At 42.7% G+C, this 21,043-nt stretch overlaps 1 protein-coding gene across 3 annotated transcripts in view; it reads left to right on the top strand.

Annotated features, from left to right (window-relative positions):
- The first annotated feature begins 8,287 nt into the window (after window positions 1–8,287).
- AOAH (acyloxyacyl hydrolase) overlaps window positions 8,288–21,043 on the top strand; it is a 73,366-nt gene continuing 60,610 nt past the window's right edge. For 2 of the 3 annotated variants that reach the window (XM_085051415.1, XM_085051417.1), the window contains exons 1-2: window positions 8,288–8,436; window positions 8,825–8,979. In XM_085051415.1, the coding sequence (XP_084907541.1) occupies window positions 8,826–8,979 (154 nt within the window). In that variant the 5' untranslated portion in view covers window positions 8,288–8,436; window position 8,825. Of the gene's footprint in view, window positions 8,437–8,592; window positions 8,614–8,824; window positions 8,980–21,043 lie in introns of those variants that run through there. The other variant, XM_085051416.1, reaches the window with a different exon arrangement.

Below are 21,043 nucleotides of genomic sequence, written 5' to 3'. Positions count from 1 at the left end.
TAGTGTTAGAACAAGATGTTTACTCAGATATTTTCATTTTGAGAAATTACTCCAGTGAGGGGAAGGAGTTTTATTGGAGGTTATTTAACACCCTCAAGTTTTGTTGCTAATTTATGTTAGTAGCTTTAAATATACATGAATGCTGAGGCTAAATGATGAATGGTGGCAAAAAAGTAACAGGGAGAAAAAATACACAAATATTCCAGTCTTAATTTGTTTTCTAAGCCAGAAAGATGGGGGTGATACTACTTCTGTATCACACTTCAGTAAAATCCTGGGTAACATTCCTGAATCCTCCTCTTTCTTTTTATCATATGGTTGTACAGCATTCATTCTACATTATTTAGGCAAAGAAAAGAGAATCCCTGGTGTGGTGTCCAGCAGCTTAATTTAAATACAAATTCTTTAAAGAAAATAAAGAAAGGAAAAAGGGACAGGAAAGCCTGAACCATATTTTTTCATGGCTGTGGACGTTCCAATGCAGAAAAAGGAGGTTGGTCTAGCATCAGTAGGCTTGGAATCCTTCATCGTGAAAGACAGATTGATTTGCAAGGCAGAAGATTGCCCGCTCATTTTGTCTGAACAATTTAGTTGGGTAGATTTTGCTAATGCCTATGCCTATACTCCTCATATTTAAATAACCTTGTACTGAGCATATATCAGGGTTCGAAAAGGATTCAATAACTCTTTGAAATATATTACAGCTCTTTTTTATGCATCCAGAGCAAGAGCAGAAAGACGTCAGAAAGGTATTATAAGAGAGTGAACATTTATCTGAAATGCTATTTTTATTTCATTGAATTGGCTGAAAAGGACTGTGGAAGGCCAATAATGAGTGAGGGAGGCAGGCAGTCATCCCACTGTGCACAAAGGATGGTATCTTGAAGGATGATTTAATGACTCCAACGTGTGTGGAGGAGCTAGAGACCAGGCAGCTGACCAGGCAGAAATATTCTGTGTTCAAGGCACAGCTTGAGTGGGGGAAGAAGTGATGCAGTGCCTTCTTTCCCCCTCACTTACAGTCTGATGGTCCTTGTGCTGCTGGCTTTGATTCTCATGGGGCCACTCCTCATTGTGAAGGCAGGAGTCAGGCCTGCCTTCTCCAGGTTCAAGTCCCTTCTGGGATGAATTAACGTGCCAGACTTGCATCAAGGCCCAGCTGCTCACCTTACCACATCCCTTGAGAAAGGGCCTGAATAAGCACTGCTGTGTTTAACTGAGTGTTTTCTGTAATTTCTGATTTCTCCTCATTTCTGGAATGGGTCAGAAAAGAAATGAAAATACAGCTCTGAGTCTGAAGCTGGAAAGAGTTAAATCTGTGGGATGCCCAGACTGGGTAAGGAAGCAGAAAGAAGGATGAAAGATGTTCTGAATGCAGAGCCATTTTGAAGAGGCACGTGTCTGCTTTATGGTGAGGTGGCTATGAACAGTGGTAGATAAAAACAGCTGCCCTTGTCATCTTTTCATATATATGCAAGACTAAACCATCGATGTCGGACATCAGCATAAAGTCTGATGCAAGTGAAAAGACAGACAAGTGCAAATAAGCCCTCCATGAATTTTCAGAGACCGAGCTAGGCAAATTGTGACAGAGGAATTTTAAGCTGAATATTAGGAAAAAATTCTTCATGGAAAAGGTTGCCAAGCATTGGAACATGCTGCCCAGGGGAGCGGCTGAGTCACCATCCCTGGAGGTACTTAAAAGATGTGTCGATGTGGCGCTTAGAGACATGGTTCAGTGGTGGATTTGGTAGCACTGGGATAACAATTGGACTTCATTATCTTAAAGGGCTTTTCCAATCTAAATGACTACATGATTCTATGATCTGAAAGGTGAAATATTAAGGGATGACCCCATGCCTGAGTTTGGTTTGTCTGTGTAAGACTGGATTATCAGTGCAATCTTTACTGGCTGCTACATCACTCTCATCTTCTTGAGTTAGTGGATGTATATTCCTCCAAGTGCTTTGAGTTCTTTCATACAGCCTGACTTCTCTATAGAGCATGAAAACTGTGCATGGCTGGCTGGCCAGTGACTTGCCCAATCAATATTTGAAAAATCAGCCTGTGCTGCCTTTTCATATTCACCTATGGATGATGGATACTATTCCTGAAGGGCTATTTTGCTGATGGAAATTGTCCAGCTCAGCTGCAGGTCTTTTGTTATCAAAGCTAATCAGTGAAACATCTCTTTAGAAAGACCAAAAAACCACAACATCCCCCATCATGTTATTGAAGGGCAAAGTGCCATCACAGTACATATGTTGTAGAGATGCCTTTTCAGAGCACAGAAGTCCCAGTACTATGCCTCAATCAATATGTTTAAATAATCTTGTGAACTTTGTTATGTGCTAAAAATGCCTCCAGTGACATTCAGCACTGTTTCCTAGCCCAAACACTGGGAATAATTATCTTTTATTGGCACCTGTTCTGTGTTGAGATCAAGAGGCTGTTGAGCTGCAATTCTTTTATTTGCATTACTGGAGGAAAGACCAAACGGGATGTATAATCAAACATTTATTTTTCTTCTTCTTTGATGTTGTGATGTTTCTCCTGTAAGCACTTATAACCTGACAGCATCTGGGGCATGCTTTTGCCCCACCACCCTTCACCACAGCTTCATCAGGGCTAAGCTGGGAGCCTGATATGGGGTTACATTTCTGACAAAACCCAATGCAATAGCGGTAGCGCTGCAGGGATCGATGCAGTAGACTGCATTTTGGCTTGCCTAGCAGGCTACTAGCTATTTATGGCTAGGCAATAATCACACTGAGTTGGTAATGCTTGGATTTACTTCTCTGGGATTTAAATGAGTACCCAAACTGCAGGGCAGCACAGAGTCTGTCCCAGGCTTCCTAACTTGTATTTACAGCTGGCTCTGAGTGACTCTCTTATCTAAGGCTTCTAACAAGTCTTTTCAATAATATAGCCACACTCTCTTGCTCCTTAATTGCCAGTGTTGAGGGTTTGGGGTATTTTTGCCCAGCTAATAGCAAGAATTAGGTCTTCTTTTAGATCAGAAAAAGGCCCACAGCTGTGCCAACAGAACTCAAACTGCAAAATCTATGTTAGTAAGATTATTTCTGGACTTGTAGGGTCATTTGCACACAGTAAGAACACAACTGCCAGGTTTGTTTTTCTGCACTAATACCAAGCTACTAAGGAAAAGTACTGCATCACCAATAATCACAGAGTCACAGAATCATTCAGTTTGGAAAAACACTTTAAGGTCATCAGGTTCAACCCTTAACTCAGCGCTGTTCAGTCCACCACTAAACCCTATAAATCACTGTAGGGCTCCTTACAGGCAGTAGTGAGAAATACACTTTGAGGATGCAGTTCATCTCATCTCCACTTTGCAGAAAACCATCTTTAGTAGAAAATCCAAAGTCACCCCCTTTTGCCAACCCTGACAGCCTGACCTTCCCAGAAGTGCACAACCTGCCGTGCACAGGTGTGCAAGGAAATGTAGCTGTATTTTTCATGGGTTTCCTGTCTGAAAGCCTTGAGAGGCTTGTTCCCACAATTTGTTGTATCCAAACTGAAGTAAGTCATGTCGTGATTTACATTTCTAAGAGCACAGATATCAAGATCCCTTGCAAGGTGGGACAGCTAATTTCATTAAAGGTGGCAGAATAAAGGATAATCATCTCAGCTACAGCATGGCAATAACTTGGAACAAATTTTTGGATATAAGTGTAAGGAAATATTGGTTTAAATGCTTTCCCTGCAGCTTTGAATGACAATGAGATGGAGAAATAGATGCATAACTTGAACTGCAAGCAGCAACTGATAAGGAAACTGGGGCAGAGGGAATGACTCAGTTGGCTGTGGTGCAGTCGCAAATCCACATGGGGCTCTGGAAATGTTCATCCGTGCCAGTGATAATGCACCAACCGCAGAGATGCTTATGACAGTCAGAGAAATTTGGAGAGCAGTAATGAAAAATAACCAACGCAATAAACCACTGGGAACTTCAGAGTCAAAGGGCACAAAGGACAGCATTGTGAAAATAAAAGGAAGAAAAGGGACTGAGAGGATCTAAAGGCTTCTTCCTGCAGGTTTTATCTCTCCAGACACAAAAATACAAGGCTTATGTCTATTCCCTTAAGAACTGAACAGCACGTCAAAGAGGAAAGGGAGAGAAGGCCTTCCAAGATAACATTTAATCATCATAAAAATGCAAGCATGAATGTTACAAAGAGAAAAAAATGCATATATCTTAAAAATCAGTATGTAAAAGAAATCTAACCAAACAGAAAAAAAAATGCAGTAATGTGTGCAGTGACTTGGACAGAATAAGATAGATAAATATACACTGCCAGCTGATCTCCTTTTGTAAGATAACTATTTCATATCTCTTTTTTCAACTAAGTGGCCCCCAATTCTGACAGATGACAAATCAAATCTTCCTTGTGCTGTTTTGGGGCTTCATAGAAGTATTTTCCATTCTCTTTTCTTTCAATGGCTTTTTTCAGTGTATTTGCTGTATACATAAACACGTCTTTAGGGACCCATTATAGAAAGCAGCACTGAAACTAACTTCATCCTCGCATCTCATTTCACAGTTCTAGTGGCAATCACTTATTGCTCCCCACAGGGAAGGGGTGACTCTTAAATCGTGTTTAAGATCTGACTCAGAATGTCAAAAACCCTAACTCAATTGCATTGCATCTCTATCAGGGGCAGTAAAGACAGAGGCTGAAACCTTACCTATCCCCTATCTGATTTGGCACCACCACCCAAACCACTGTATATTAGGTGTCAGGAACTCAGATGGAAGCACAAGAAATGGAGAAGTGTTGTGTGTCCTTCAAACTCCACAAACCACACTCCTCCCCTTGGGATCAGCCTAGACGATTGTATTTCTTCACTAGCTACACATGTGCCCTAACATGGTTGGCTCTGCCATCATGGAAATTCAGGCTTGTCTTTGCATGCTTTGCCTCAGGTTTTTGGCAACCACAAACATGTGCAAGTTTCTCTCAGCTTTGCTTAAACTGTGAGAGGCTTGAGTTTGTGTCTGGAGATCTTGGGCTGGGAGTTACTGAGTGGGGCATTTCATGGGCCATGAGCCCCTGTGGCCTCTCTGGTGACCCCCAGCCAAAGCCCTCCCCTATGTGGCGTGTCCCCCGCACATCACACTTGATACTGACCTGTATGTAAGGATACAGTAACTCAGATTTAGCTCCGTGGACCCTCACATGTGCTGAAACTCCCCAAAAACATAGTCTGGATCAAGCTGGGTGAGCTGACCAAGTTCTTCAGTGTGTGTCCTGGCATCCTGAGAGCAAATAGAGAGATCTGCAGGACTTTCCTTTGCAGCAGAATTTAACCAAAACCCTGCAGACGGTGCAAGGTATATCCCTTCTCATTCATGTGCTGAACGGAGGGAGCTGTGGGCCCTCCCATTTCCCCAGCAGGAAGCAGCAGTGTGTGGGCCAGTGTATATCACGGATATATATACCTATTTATTCATGCATGTATTATCACTAGTCCAAATTCAACCTTGAAAAAATTCAGCTGACCCTTCATCTTGTGCCTAGCAGTGTGTGAGTGATCATTCCAGAGCACTGAGGGTTTCCCATATGCGAGAGGTGGTGGTCTCACTGCACCTCTGAGTCTGCACTGTCCTTGCCTCCTCTTCAAAATCAACACATGGAGATTCAGAGAGAGACAAAATGTTGACTGCATTCTCAGCACTATTTAGGTGAATAATGCTGCAGGCAGACACTTAGTGGGGTTTCCAGGAGCATTTCTGAGGAGTTCCTCCACCCACTTGACTCATGGGCTATAACAACCCTGAGCAGCCCCACCAGCCCTGAGCACCCACCTGAACCACACTCCTCTGCCACCTGGCTGGACCTGCGACAAGCCCAGCTTGAAAACACATTTAAAAAACAATAGAGCTGAGGAGACAAAGATGCTCAAAAGCTGTGGGGTGACCCTTTTGGGCACGGGACACCCCAGAATCATCTCTCTGGCCTGGTGCTTTGCAGAGGGCAAAGCTCTGGTCTCCATTGCTCCAGCTCTCATACTCTATTTCTAGGCAGGCAGCATCTCCTGAGTCACCCTTCACCTAGGTCTGCTTCCCTGACTTAGGTGTTGTGCACAACCTAATGGAAGTGTTTATGATAAAATCCCTTCCTTTGGGACAGGTCTAATTTGTTTTTTACCTCCCATTAACATCATTCAGGCACTTACTAAGGATAAAAGGGTCCTCCCCTCCTGTACCATGACAGCTTTAGGTCTTACTGTGTTAGGGACTTGGAAGTAATAGAGAATCTGCTTGGCAAAAGGCATGATTTGCTATCTGATTTGAGTGGGAAGAAGAAAGATTTCACACCGGTTTGGGAGGAGTTTCTGGGGAGGGGGAGTTTCACTTTCCCAGCTGGCCTCTAAGCATGCAAATCCCTCATTTCTCTGACCAGACTGCATATTTTAAAAGCTTTGGGGTTTTTTTTCTTTCATTGGTTTAAGAGCTTGACTAATGTATAAGGTACAGTGCAAAGCAGCTCTGTGTTACACATGGAGTTATCTTACCGCTCTTCCCACAGGCTAAAATGAAAGAAAATAACACAGCTGATTACAGACTTCAGCTACATGCTTTGCAGGTTTACGTGCCTGGGAGCAGCTTGGGATCTATCTCTGTACTTTATAAGTGTCGTTGTTTATCTTTGTGTTTTGCAATAGATATAAAGCAGAAGCCATTCCGAAGACCTCTCTGCTAGGAAGGTTTTTCTTGCCTATTATTAGCACTCTGCTTTTGCAGCAAGCGCTCATGAGCCAATATGCTGAGTTTTAAAGGACTTCAAAGTGTCATTGGGAACCAAGTGATATGTGTGTTAAAAAGGGTTTAATGGAGCTGCAGTCACTGTAGCACAGTGTCTTTTTATAGCAAGTTTTTATAGTGTTAAGAAAAACATCCTGCAGATTTCAGTAGGATTGGCATATGGATAAGTTACTTTGCACTATGATTTTTGTTTATCTGCTATTATTAAAAAAAAAAAGAAGAAAACCAGCATTGCTAGCTATAGAGAAAATGATAAGCAGAAACAGTTCTGCAAAACTCAGGCATCAGCTAGTACCTTCATTTTGGGGTTAATTATTTTTTATATTTTCAAAGAAAAGCATACATTTGAAAGCAAATGGCTTGGCTAAGAATGGAGATACGGAGTGATTTGTATTCACATTGAAGATTTTATAGTCTTATTTTTTTTTCCCCAGAGCCACTGGATTATATTATCTTTAGCACAAGGCAAATCCTGCATATCAAAGCTGAGGCAAACTTTCTGGGACTGTCTTTAAAAAGTCACAGGAGAGGCTCCCAAGGAAGGAAGTGGTTTGCAAAAACTACATTAAATACTGAAGTGGATCTGATCCATGTGTGATCACGTTGGTCTGCAGAAATTGGCTGGGAATCACTAATTTTTAATACACTCTCTACCTTTCTTTTTACAACACCATTTATAAGTCTCTTTTAATTATTCCTGGGAAGCATGTAGGGATACTTGATGAGACAGGCTCTTCACCCACCTTTGGAAACCCATGTCAATGGCTCCCCCCCTTCTGAAAGAGACAGAGAAGGAGTGGAAAGGAAAGACAAGTACCCATTGCCCACTGTGAGGGGAAGAGACTTGCCCAGGTTTATATAAAAAGGCAGAGGCAGAGGTGGGACACAGTTCCACTGCCTCAGTCCTAAATTGCCTCCTTATAGCCATCCTTGCATCCAGTTTCTGGCATGCAGTTGTTTGGACTTGTTCCACCTCTGAAGTCATGTCATCTAAACATGTTTTACTCTGCTTTTGCTTCAGGCTGGGGAATGACTGGTTTATGCCTTGTCTGAGGGATTACAAAAAATTAGAGTCAGGGAAACCTTTAGCTGTTGTGACTGCCAGAGCAGGAGCAGCTCAGGATTTCCCAAGGCTCACAGGCAGCTGGGGGCTGCAATCAAATGTGCTCACAGCTGATGGGAACAGGGGTTCAGCTCCCAGTGCAGCCGTCTCCCATCCCCATGGCTCGGTCCCAGCAGGACTAAAGCCCTGGCAAAACCCCAGCATGGCAGCCCCGTCCCTCCTGCCCTGCAGCTCCGTCTTCAGCAGCCTCTTTCATTTTCACACTCAGTCCTCCCGAACGGAAACCCTGGCCAGAAATTTTACACAAGCAGCTGAAGAGATATCTTTTTTCTGTTCTGCAGAGGAGGGCAGAGGAGCACCAGCACAGGGGGGAAGGGTTTGTGGCGTTGGTTTGTTTTTTTTTTTTTTTTCCTTTTTGCAACACAAGTTGTTCAGGGGAGTGTCTTGTGTTATTACTGCTGAGTGGCTCCGGCAACTACTGTGGTTCAAGGTCGTTAGTCATCCGCTGCTAGCGCAGGAGACACGGCAGCGCTGAGCCAGAGCTCTTCATCCAACCCTCTTGGTCCTCCCAGGGCAGCAGGTTGGGAAGAGCTGCACTCGGGGCAGGAGGGTCGCGTGGGGGTGTGGAGAGCAGCCTGGGGCCGCAGGGACATCCTCCGAGTCTGGTCACGGGGTGCCCAGGGCCGCGGGACCTGCTGGGTTTAGTGGGTGGCAGCGCCTGAGAGGGGCTGAGGGGTTGGGACAGCACCTGCGAGGTGTGAGTGTGGGATCCTCCATGCGCCCCGTGAGAGGGCAGATGTCTGTGTCCCCCCGGGAATCTGCCCCTGCATTACTTACAGCTGCGCAGGCACGCCAGTCTCCTTTCAACTCAAGCTTCATGGATGCAGGATTACTCCCTGAGAGTTAAGGGAATACAGGTCCACATGCACCCTCTCCACCCGATTTCTTCTTTTTTTTTCCTTCCTTAGGATGAAAGGGTCAAGGCCAACATTCCTTAATTTATTCTGCATCCTCTGGCTCTTGCTTCTGCTGAAGGCTGCCTCTTCCTCCCCTCTACCCCGTGGAAAAGACCCACGACGCCCTTTGCTCCCCTTTGGGCTGTACAGAGGACACACCTGTGTTGGTATGTATCTGGGTTTTGTTTGCCTGCTGGACTAGTTCATTCCTTACTCCACTGGTGAGCTGAGAGTTGCTATTCACATCATAAATCGCTCCTTTATCTATTTCAACAGCTGTGCTGCCAAATACTTGTAGTCTTTGGTGAAACACTCACTGAAGATTTTGCAAGGCCATCATGGGATCTGGAATTATTTTATGATTTTGTTTTTGTGTGGCTGCTTCCCAAAGTTCATGTTTTTGCACTGCATCAGAGCTGGCTTTAATGTCTGTAGGTCTGGGATCTGGAAATAGCATGTTATGAGGTCCGAGTGTTTCTTATGGTTCACAAGGTGTTTGGTGAACTGGCAGGAAGGCACAGTTCCCTTCAGACTTGCCCAGGCTCTCCTCATTGATTTCAATGCCTGGAAAATTATTCTTAACAATGGTTGGTCCATTCTTGGGCCAAAGAGCTTTGTGGTCTGGGTGGTCACCTCTGGATAGCCAGGTTGCAAAGGCTGCTTCCTCACATTTCCTTTCCTTTTTGTGAGCACACACATCTGCATGACCTGTACTGAAGTGGGGCAAGTTGGCAACCCCTTTCTCATGTGACTTCAGTGACTGGTGATCCCCACAGTACCTATAGCTGGGGGTATCCTGTAGACTCAGCTGGCTAAGTGATTCTCAAAACAAGACTGGTAGCACCAGAGCCAATGTAAACTGTGGATATCTCTGCTCCAGAAATGCCCTTGGCATGACACTCCGTATACTTAGGGAGATGTGGTAGCTTATATTTTTTATGTGTGCAAATGGATATGTCTTATGCATTACAATCAAATGCTTTATGTTGTCATCAGAAGGACTTGTTGATCTTACAGGCCTTTTTCTGCCTAAAAAATTCTATAATTATTTTAGCTTCCCAAGGCATCTTTGTGTGCGAAATATAAAGCCTGTCACAGCTCTGTGTCCTTCAGAAGGAAATAATTCTTTCCACTGTGGCTCAGGGAATACAATTAGAAATAATAATCCTAAACTTGATAAAAGCAGTTTTTTGCCTCAGTCCTGAGCCACCTACAGTTCCCCTGAAGGTTTTGGTGAGGCAGGGTGAATGAAAAGCAGAGAGGAGTCAGGGTGGCAAGGGGGTTCAGCCGCCAGTCAGAGCAAGAGGTGAAAAGCAGAAATGGCTGTGAGGGGCTGTCCTTGTTTGGGCTGGGAGCTACACAAGCAGTGACCAAGCAGCTGCCAGAGCTAGGGGGAAGTGGTGTTGTTCAGTGGTGAGATTTTAGGGCAGCTACAGTTTTGATGGCACAAGAACAGCAGTGATCATGCTCATCTGCGGGATTTTTACACTGGTGGTTTTTTAGGTGTCAGGTACGAGCATCGTCTGCCCTTTCCATTGTGTTGACCCAGAAAAGTTCTAAAGTCCACATATTGCATTGGAGTTGCCTCATGCAAGATAACTTGTCCTTTTTTTTCCCTCCTAAAGGGGGGAGAGCTGTGCTAGCCCCATTGCTGGGACAACTGAGTATCTCTTTGTTAAGGAAGGAGATGTGAAAAACACTGCCTCCCACACCAGTTTCTCTTTCTGAGGTGTCCCTTCAGCTACAAACATCCTTGTGAGCTCAGCTCAGGGCCAAAACAGACTGTGCCCACCTCTGTAAACCACAAGATAAAAATTAAATGCTAAACAGGGCATGAGCCAGGCCTGGCAGGGAGAGCTGGTGGCTGTGCTAGCCCAGATGGCCAGCTCTGGGCTTCCACTGATTAGCTGCTCTTTTGACTAACTCTTGAAAACATTGTGTCCCTTCCTTTTCTCAAGCAGAAAGGGAAAGCACAGAGGAGTTGATGGTTGCACTTGCCATGGCTTTGAGCAGGGGTAACATCAGCTCTTGTATCTGATTTGGTGATCAGCCCTCCTAGGAGCAGAGAGTAAGGCGAGATCAGCTTGTGATTTCCTTCCAACATCTCAACCCCAGACATTTAGTTGGCTTAGTTTGCCACCTGGAAAGGTAGTGAGAAAGGGACATGAGTACTTCTTTTGTGTCTTCTTGGCCTTACAGATCAAGGCCAGGATGATTTCATAGAATCAGAGAAAATGATAGAATAGTTTGGGTTGGAAGGCACCTTAAAGATCATGTAGTTCCAACTCCCCTGGATGGGCAGCGAAGCTCCCACTGTATCAGCTTGCTCAGAGTCCCATCCAACCTGGCCTTGAGTAGTGGCAGGGATGAGGCATCCACAGCTTGTCTGGGCAACCTGTTCTAATGCCTTCTCACCGTCTCACAGTGAAGGATTTCTTCCTTAAATCTTACCTAGTTTTTAATGTGACAAAATCCCATTGCTAAATGTATGGGAGATTTTCTTGAATAAATGTTTTTTCTTCATGCAAGTTTAAATGTGTAGTCAGGTGCCTAATATTTCAAAGTTATCTGCCTCACTTTTCTGAGAGAAATGAGGTGGCTGCACATTGAATTTCTGATCACTCCTGTGTACCACCTGCTTGACTGAGATTGCTGTGTTAGTAGCCAAAGCTGGTCAGAAAATGAATGCTCTCTCAGTAACAAAACCAAAAAAATATTTCCCATTAAGCCTTTGCACTGAAAGTATCACACTTGAAGAAATATGTGGAAATAATATGACAGGAGAGCAAAATGCAGCTCTGTTAAATGTGATACAACTCAGTTGCTTCCTCCTTCTGTTCCCCTTGCTTGCAGCACTCCCTGGATAGGCACCACCATCTGCCCCAGTATATTCTGGTCGTACTGGCAAAGCAGTTGGGTAACTCAAGGGGCTTCCCTGCCCTTAGCAGATCCTGGGAAATGTATTTTGGGTAGGAACCTGTATGCTAATATGGAATAGGGCTTGAGGAGAGCAGGGTGTGCCGCTGGTGAGATTTAGACAGAAGTTTTAATCAGCCTCACTAATGGTTGAAAAAGTCACATCATTTTGTCTGTGTTTTCCTGAAAAATGTGACTGCTTCATTCAGAGAAAGTCTTTTCATAATTGACTTGGTGTACAAATAAAATAACTGGGATGTTCCCACCTAAAAAGAGGTTTAATGCTACTGCCTTTTAGAGTTATGGAAAAGAGGGGAAAAGCACCCAATAATAACCCTCCCAACCACAGGCTCAGATGTAGTATACCTAAGCGATTCCTAACCATCTAAGATAACTGGTCTGTAGCAGTTCCTAATTACAACCAGATAAATGGTCTTTCTTTGGCCTTGTCACGAGAAAAGCTTTCCCAATATCTGACTGTCTTTTTTCCCCATCAGTATTTCCTGTCTCCCCAGGCTAGGAAAATGCAACCCTTTTTGCATTCTGTGAAATCAGTTCAGGCCCTTCCTCTGGGCCTTCTGCACGCTTTGCATGTGATAATTTTTTTTTGTTGTTTTTTCCTTATGATAAATAAAAGGGCTTTTGTAAGTTTTCCTAAATGCAAAAGCCCATTAAACTGTTTTTCCTTCTCTAAAGGCAGTGAGGTTTTGCTCTGTGCACTGGTTTGGGAGCTGGATGCTGGATCTGGCTTTCCTTTCTGTGTTTGTTACTGATGGGCAGTATGGCTCCAGGGATTTATTCAGGATGAGACTTAGAAGCCTTTTTGGTGAGTGCAGCCTGACTGTTTCAGTGTGGCATCCTGAGAAAGAGATGCTGTATACTTTTCTCTCAAAAATTAAGTACATGAACCCTTCACGTACTCAGGTCTTTACTTTCCCATCTGTTAAATGGGGAAAATGCTGCCCATTTCCCAGGGCAAGCAAAGTTTTACTTAAGTTAATATTAAGGTACCCAAAGACAGTACAGTAGCACTGGTAAACTGTTGACAGTGGTGTTGTTTCATCACTTTTCTACTGATTTTAAAGCTTTTATTGAATTCCACCCTGAATTGCAACAGAGCCCTTTATAAAGATCTTTGCAAATTGCTCTGTTCTCTAGCAAAGGTGACTTCATCCAGAGGTACCTGAAGCAGCCTCAGGAAAGGCAGAAGCTGCCTGGGGGATGCAGAAAGTGGGGGAGACACTGAAAGACAGCAGGGACCTTCTGTATTCATCTCCCTTCAACATAGTAAGAAAGGGAAGTCGAGGAATGGTAGATTAGTCAGTTAAACATCAAATTCTAGAAAAATCCTGCAATAGGTAATAAATTTTTTTTAAAACACCATTCAAAAGTAGTGTCAGATCAATATAATTTTCTTTGTCAATGGGATAATGCCATGTAGACCCAGATTAAGTAGTAGATATCATAGCTGGGCTTTAGTAAGGCTTTTGGCACTACATCATCACTAATCTTATGCTTCAGAGATATGTGACATTGATTAAGCTTCTACAGGACAGAACAAAACTGATGGGTAGTCTTGTTCAGAGAGCAATTACAAATGGCTCACTCCCTAAGCAAAAGGTTATATGAAATCAGGTCTTTCTTGGACTTTTCTTTTGAACATACTATCATTCCATATTTTTACTAGCGAAGATAATGAAATTCATGCTATTAAATTAAGAGTTCATATAAAGCTGAAATTGTTTGCAGGTAAAATGGAGGGCAGAATTAAATCCAAAACAATCTTGACAACTTGGAATACTTGCATCTGAAAAGGTAATTTCAATATGGGAATGTTGAAGGCACTTCAGCCGAAATAGTCAATGACACACAGAGCAGATGAGGAACAACCGGCTGGGTAGCATCCCTAGGGAAGATCATCTGGGCTTGTAGTGGCACAATGATGGCATGCTGTCACGAAGCATGCACCAAGACATGCGAACAGAAGTTAGCTTGCAAGACATGTGAAGTAACATGTTACCTTTCTCAGCATTGACAAAGCCTCAGAGGAATTTCTGCCTTCCCTTTTGGGGCTGTGCATCAAGAATGATGCAGAGTGACAGGAGGTTTCAGAGAAAAACAAGCATAAGCTATAAAGAAAGAGTGAATAAATTAGACTTAATTAGTCTAGAGAAGAAAACTTGAGAAAAGACATATCTGTCCTTGACAACATTAAAGAGGTGATCCATTCTCCAGATTCGTAGCAGCTGTGGCAAGAAATAACATAAATGGGTACCAGTGGGGACCTTCTGGTTAGGAAGAGGGTTTTCCTATGACAGTGATAAGTGAGCACAGTAATTAGTTCCTGAGAAATCTGTAGAAGACCACATTAGAGATCTTTACAAACTGTGTCTGCCCTGTCCCTTCAGAGTGGCCTAGATGGTATAGATCATCTGCTAGGGCAAAGGCTGTGTAAGAGGACTTACTCCAGGCCAGCATTCTGAGAGTTCTGTGCTGTGACTGCAAGAAGCATTTGCAAAGAGCAGCATTTATTTATTTTCCCCCCAGCAGCAGACTGCCCTGCTCTATTGGCGATTAACTTTGCTTGCCCTTTTTGGAACGAGGCGATTAGTCAGGGAGCCCTCAATAGAGCCAGACAGCAGCGCTTTCCATCTTCTCTGCTAGCAAGCAGAGATCCTGTGGGTCAGCAGCCAGGGAAGCAAATTTCCCCATCTTTGTGCTCGATACAATGCCATTCTCAGCAACCTTTGTGGGTCACCACCTCCATTCAGCCAGGAGCAAACAATTCCTAGCATATGAAGAAGCACGTTTTTGAATAATATTTTCAGCTCTTACTGCATTAAAGAACAGGTGTTTCCGAGCTACCAGCAGCGTAAAATGCCGACCTCTACCTGTGTTGATTTGCGTGGTAGTCATTGTCCTCAACAGTTTGCCTCTGTCTAGCTGTGCATGAGTGCAGGGATGAAATACGCCTCGTGGAGTGGCAGCAGGACCAGTGGCCTTTGGAGTTCCCGATAACTTCACACAATGGAACATGCCAAATGGAGTTGGAGGCTTTTAATAACTGCACTCAGACAAAGTGGCTGTGGACATATTGTCTGGGGGGGCACCATGACAGAATGTATAATTTACAGCTCAGTGAGTTCTGTAAAAAAGCCATGCCCAGTATCAGTGTAACACCACAGTGTGTTTTACTCTAAAAGGCTGAGAATCAACTTTGATTACAGCTAGATCAGTGCCAAGCCACAGCACCTCTATTCATTTCACCAACATTGCTCTGTTTAATCAGCAGCAAAGTTTGACCTGATGATCAGCAATAAATACTAAATCTGACCATAGCATTTTCCCCTATGATTTTACTTCAGATGGAATAAAAACAGGCATGGGAATAGTACAGTAGAGATACTAAAGCAACTATTCAGCAACTTTTCAGCAACTGATGGTAAAAATTTCTTTTCCAAAATCACCCTAAGTCTTACTGAAAGCTTATGACTGTAAAACGTAAATATATCTGTTGATATACAATAATATCAACCGATATTATTATTGAGCACAATATTTTATTGTTGAGCACAATAAAAAGATGTGCTCAGCATGTCAACACATCCACATCTATGTGTGTGTAAATACACAATCACACCTATGTGCATTTGTAGATTGGGGTAGTCTTGTACATTTTACATTACTGATGCTTGCCTTGAGTATAATAATCTTATTGATGCCTACTTGGATGCTGATTGCTATGTGTGTGCCTCTCACTCTTACTCGTGTTTATAGCAAACTTGTGCTTATATTTAAAGCAATCACTTTTACTGCTTTTAGAAACTGTGTATGTGAAAAAAGTTTCTTGCACTCAGAATTCTAAAATGGTGAAGCCTTTGCAACAAGGATGAAGTTATCCACTCATGTTAACTCACCTTGCCAACATGCTGGCTTCAGTGAATTTTCAATGCCCTTTCCTGATTTGGAAAAGAAAAATATGTTAATGTCACACATACATACACAGAGGCTTTTTTCGTATTAATTAATACAGAAAACATTTCTACTGGAAATGCCTGGGGTTATGGATTTTGTTAAATAGGGCTCTTTAAAGTGTAATGTAGGAAACACTAGGGATACATTTGGCTGGCAGGTATGGATACCAGAGTCTTCGACTAGATGGAAACTGAATTTTCTGTACTGTCATAGCTGTAGCAGAGTCCTTGTTGGATGTCTTATGAAACAAAAATGAATGACTGGAGCTCTGAAGTTAGGGGGCCTGAGGTGGCCCACTGCAATTGCATGAGCAACAGAAATAATAACTGGTATTCCAGCTTTTGGTGGAATTTGTTACAAATGCACTCAAAACGCTGCTGTAGTGATATTAATATTTCAAGAATGTCTTTAGCTAATATGCTGTGTGTAATTTAATGTCCTGTGACAGGTTTGTTAATGGTGTACCATTTAGTGTTTCCAAGATATTTCATAAGACTTAGCAAATTAAGGGTGAAAGGGTCTTGTATATGCCAACATATTTGAATATGGATACCTATAATTATATTCCATCATGTCAGTATCTCTGTAAAATACATTAATACTGTAAATGGGATAGGAAGCAAAGTCTGAGTAAAAAGACTTTATCACTCAGGTCCATTTCCAAATTACTTTTCAAAGCAACAAATTCTCTGGCTGTATATAGGAAGATAACTGTCCTAGCTTTGCATATATGTTTATGTCATTTGAGCTGAATATTTCCATGTTGGAATGAAATCTTGAGGTTATAAAGGGCTGTTCTTTGAAAGAGCTCAGGAATGAGAAGCAGTGCAGGAAGGCAATACGGATATTTGGCACTCTTAGGAAAGGAATATGTAGTGAGTAAGATGCTGGAACAGGCTGCCCAGAGCAGCTGTGGATGCCCCATCCCTGGCAGTGTTCAAGGCCAGGTTGGATGGGGCTTTGAGCAACCTGGTGTAGGGGAAGGTGTCCATGCCCATGACAGGGGGGGTTCACACTAGATGATTTTAAGAATCCATTTCAACCCTAACCATTATATGATTATGTGAAAAAGGCAACATTCCTGTATTGTAACTTTGCATAACCATGGTCTGCCTGCACCTAGAATACCCACATAGGTGTCCACATCTCAGAGGGGAAAACCTTATTTCATATTATCTCCCCATGTTAATATCAAACAGAAATGTCTTATTCCAGGTTTGACTGGAACTGGATTAGATTCATTTGGGAAGAGGTGCTTTTATGCCAGAACAACAGCATCAGCACAAGGTGTAGCAATATTCTTGTTTTGTGAGGTTCTTGGGTCTCCTCACCTGCAGGCTTTAAGAGATACCTTGGAGCTTAGGATCATCTATAAATGGAAGAAGCAAAGACTGTGTTTTGGGAAAGCCTTCATCCTCTATATAAAGCCAGTAATGTCATGGATGGCTTCATGTATGTGGAGCCTTGCTGCAGCAGATAGATTTTTGAGGCAGAGGTTTGCCGTGTCACCAAGCAAGGTTCCAGATCCTGCTCCACCAGGAGCGAGCAGGGTGGCTGCAAGGTGGCTGCAAGGTGGCTGCAGGGTGGCCACAGCTTGGCCACCACCACTTGGTTTGCAGAGAGCTATTTGTGTCCAATGCCACTTTTTTGGACTTATGTATTCCTTGTGTTCTGTGGGTACATTTGATTTATGGCTGGAGGGGTGAGAAAGTAGTCCAGCACCCGGAAATGTGAGCAAAGGATGGCAAAGCAGGATGTGCCAGGTGCCAGAAAACCCATTTAACAGAGTTTTACTCAGACAAATATACCTACAAATCTGAAACTTAGAGAGGCAGGTTTCACTATCCACATACTTTTTGACATGCCTAGGTATAATTCTAATTATAGAGCCTTTCAAACTTGTGCAGCAGAAGTGGATTAAGTTAAATAGCGTGCTCAAACTGCCAGAGGCTTCACAGCTAAGCAATGAATTCCTCTAGTTCTGATTTTATTATTGGGGTATGATTTTTTCTTTCCCCAGCTTATTGGAAATGGTATTTTTTTTATTACACACTACTTTCAAATACATGGAGAGAAGTACTTCCTGATGCGTGAGTTTTCACCTTACTGCACCAAGCAAAATGATTATGGTCTTATCTCTTCAGAAATTAATAGGAGATGGGACAAACCATTGCTTAAAGCTACAGGCATTTATTAATACCAGAGTCTACTTTCTAATGCCTGGTAGGTATTATAATGCCAATGAGTTTCTTTCAGAGAAAACATCTTTCAGCCTGTCAAGGTATTGAAACCTATTATTGAAGTGAGACAGCAGAATCATCTTATTTAAAGTTGTTTCTAAAGAAAATCATGAGCAACTGTAAAAAAAAAAAAGGCTTTATTTAATGGTGAAACCTATTTACATTGCCTTATATGTGCCCAGCTCATGATGAGAAATAAATCACATCTGAATATCTAGTAAATTAAAAGCAAGCAATAGCTGCTAATGACTGGCCACATCTTGACATGCTCTTCTACTGATGCTAGAATACTAAAAAGTTTATCTTCTTGCATATGTCATAAGTAATTAAAGCAGTGAGATTTTTACAGTCAAAGACATCTGATTTCCCCCTGCCCTTTTTAGCTAACTAATTATTTTCCATTTTTAGCCAGTGGAATTAGGACCCATTAAAAGCTAGGATAAATGGTCAGCATTTGTTTTCCTGCCACTCAATACAGAGCAAGATGATAAAAAGAGAGCAGGTTTGTGGTATAAGTAAGGATAGTCTGAGTTATCTTTCATTTATAGACACTAACCTCTTGAAGTTTTACCTATAGACCAGCACCAAAGATAGGTTCTCCTAGGGGATAAATCTGAATTGTTCTGGGGAGGCATGACAAAACTAGGGAGCCTAGGTAGATTAGTGAGTCCCCTTAGGACATTCCTCCTCCCTCCTTGCAGGGTTCAGCCTTTTTCCTGAGTATTTTAGAATCTCAAAGCCCAAAAACTGCTCTTGATTGCATCAGCCTATGTGAAAGGCTTTCTTACAACAGAGAGTAAGGAGAGGTCGACTGAGGGCAATTGCTTAAAAGCCCAGGTAGGTGGGGAAAATAGAGAGCATATCAGCCAATGGCACGTGTTGGTGGAATGTGTTCCCAGGGAGCACATTTCCTACCAGAGGGCAGGGAGACTCTCCAAATTCAGGTCCAGAGACTTCAGCTGCAGTGCCTAAGGAATGGCAGATCCTTCTGAAAATCAGCCAAGACTTTCTCTGTCAGTTTGTCCCATGAAGCATTGGCATTTCATCTGGAATAGCTGCATTTGAGGGGGGAGCACTTGGATAACCAAGGTGTGGTCTGCAGGTGCCCGAGGTGGGAAGGGTGTAATAATGAGCAGGAACATTCTCTCTGTGATTGTGAAGATGAGTTTATGAGAGCAAACATTTTGAAGTTCAGCTCTGTGGGTTTTTCCTAAATAATCAGGCTGCTATTATTGTTATTTATATTCCTATAGCATCTAGTAGCCCAAAGTACTGCATTAAGTACTGCTCAAACTAAGTGTTGACTCTGTTAATCCTCATGTGAAGCAGATTTGCCTTTGGCCCTGGTTCAATAGACACAAAGGTGTCTATCTGACTTAATCAACATGAAAAATTTTCTTTTAATTGCTGTCAGACTGCTCCTTGTGTGGGGCTACCTGCATGATTGTGTTTGTGATTAAGAATTCTGTTTCTATTTAGCAGAACTGAACCGAAAATAGCTTTATTTCTTTTTCTTTCTTCACTCCCTCTGTGGTACTTTGACAAACATGAGAGAGAAACTGACATCTTCAGTAGAGTCTGTCTTATTGTATAACAGACAAAATGGAAATACCAATGGTGTGTTTATTCTCAGCCCAGCTTCTTGGATTTTGAGCTGTTTGTCCATAATCCCTTTTCTCTGGAGCACCTGACTGCAGGTGCAGGAGCACTGGGTTACACAGCACAGGCAAAATGAACAACACTTCTCTCTCATGCAGTAGGTGACTCTGTCAACTCCAACCTAAACAATTCTATGATTCCGCAGATTCCTCAAGCTGGTGGTGCAAAAGGATGAGAGGTAAAACAACAAAAGCTATTCACCTTTGAAAATATCAAATGACTAGCTTCTCCCTGTGTTTCTGCAGAGACTCCATTTTGTCTTTCTGACTTCTAGACAGCAAAATTGATAGATGAACACCTGACCTTGGTAAGACTAGAAGGGAAGGCACAGAAAGACTGTGTGGTTTTGTGGTTAAGTCATCATTTAGGTAATTTAATTTTTCTGAGCCTCCATCCTCATGAATAAAACAGACACAGAAGTCAGGGGAAGGGTAGTTCCTCTTGCCTGTAGGTTGCTCATGTGTGTGAATAGTGTAGCCTTATAAGAACTAAGTTATGTAATGCTTTTAGATGTGTTAAGGTGTGCTTTCGGGATGTGCAATGCCATCTCAGTGCTAAAGGATGGAGTCAGTCCAGCAAGGCTATTCCCATGCTACCCTGGCAAAGGAGACAGGGTCTGTTTTCTGTCCCTGAGGCCAGTGCAGGGTATGACTTGCACTAAAACAGCTGAAATACCTTGTACTCTTCAACTTCCACCCCCACCACTGGGGGAGTGCTGGATGCCCTATCCCTGGACAAATATTTGAGATTATCTTAAAAGGGGCTCTGAGCAACCCTATCTAGGTGAAGATGGCCCTGCTCACTGCAGGAGGCTGGGACTAGAAAGGTCCCTTCCAACCCCAGCTATTTTATGATAAGGCTGTGCTGAGGTTAAACCTGGACCAGATGGCCCCTGGTCTGTTCTTTGAGACCAAGATCTGAACATGCTATACTCTTCATCTTGGATGTCCCCTTTAGTTTGGCTCTTTATTATTCTATTTTTTTTCCCCAGCTACTGTGTTTTTAATTAGCTAGTTAATTCCCAGGATTAGTTAGCCTCTGGCTATTCAGGGATTTGGGGAAGGGGGCAGGAAAGAAAGAATGTCTTGCTTCAGGGTTTTTCTTGGTTTTATCTGTCTCCATTTATTCTTCAATCCTTTTAGGCTGACTGGAGGTAATGGCTCTTAGCATGCTTTATAAATCATTCTGCAGAGGATCTTGAGTGAACATTTTATTTAATAAGTATGGAGAAGTGGGCTTTTATCCCTGCAAAAGAGGTGACAAATTCACTGTAATTTCCACTGGATTACTGTATTTGGGGTAGAAGAAGTAATAGGAGACTCAAAAATATTGGTCTTACAGCAAATTCCAATTACCCTACCTTCTCTTTTACTTGCCATAGAAGCACCAAAGTTATTTATGTTGAAAAACAGCACTTTGATTTAGTAGCACATAGGTAGGG

Source organism: Lichenostomus cassidix, chromosome 2 (assembly GCF_008360975.1).
Source record: "Lichenostomus cassidix isolate B80296 chromosome 2, HeHo_3.0, whole genome shotgun sequence".
NCBI classification, from domain to species: domain Eukaryota; kingdom Metazoa; phylum Chordata; class Aves; order Passeriformes; family Meliphagidae; genus Lichenostomus; species Lichenostomus cassidix.
Note: the sequence above shows the minus strand (reverse complement) of the source record. Positions and strands in the feature narration are given on the sequence as shown.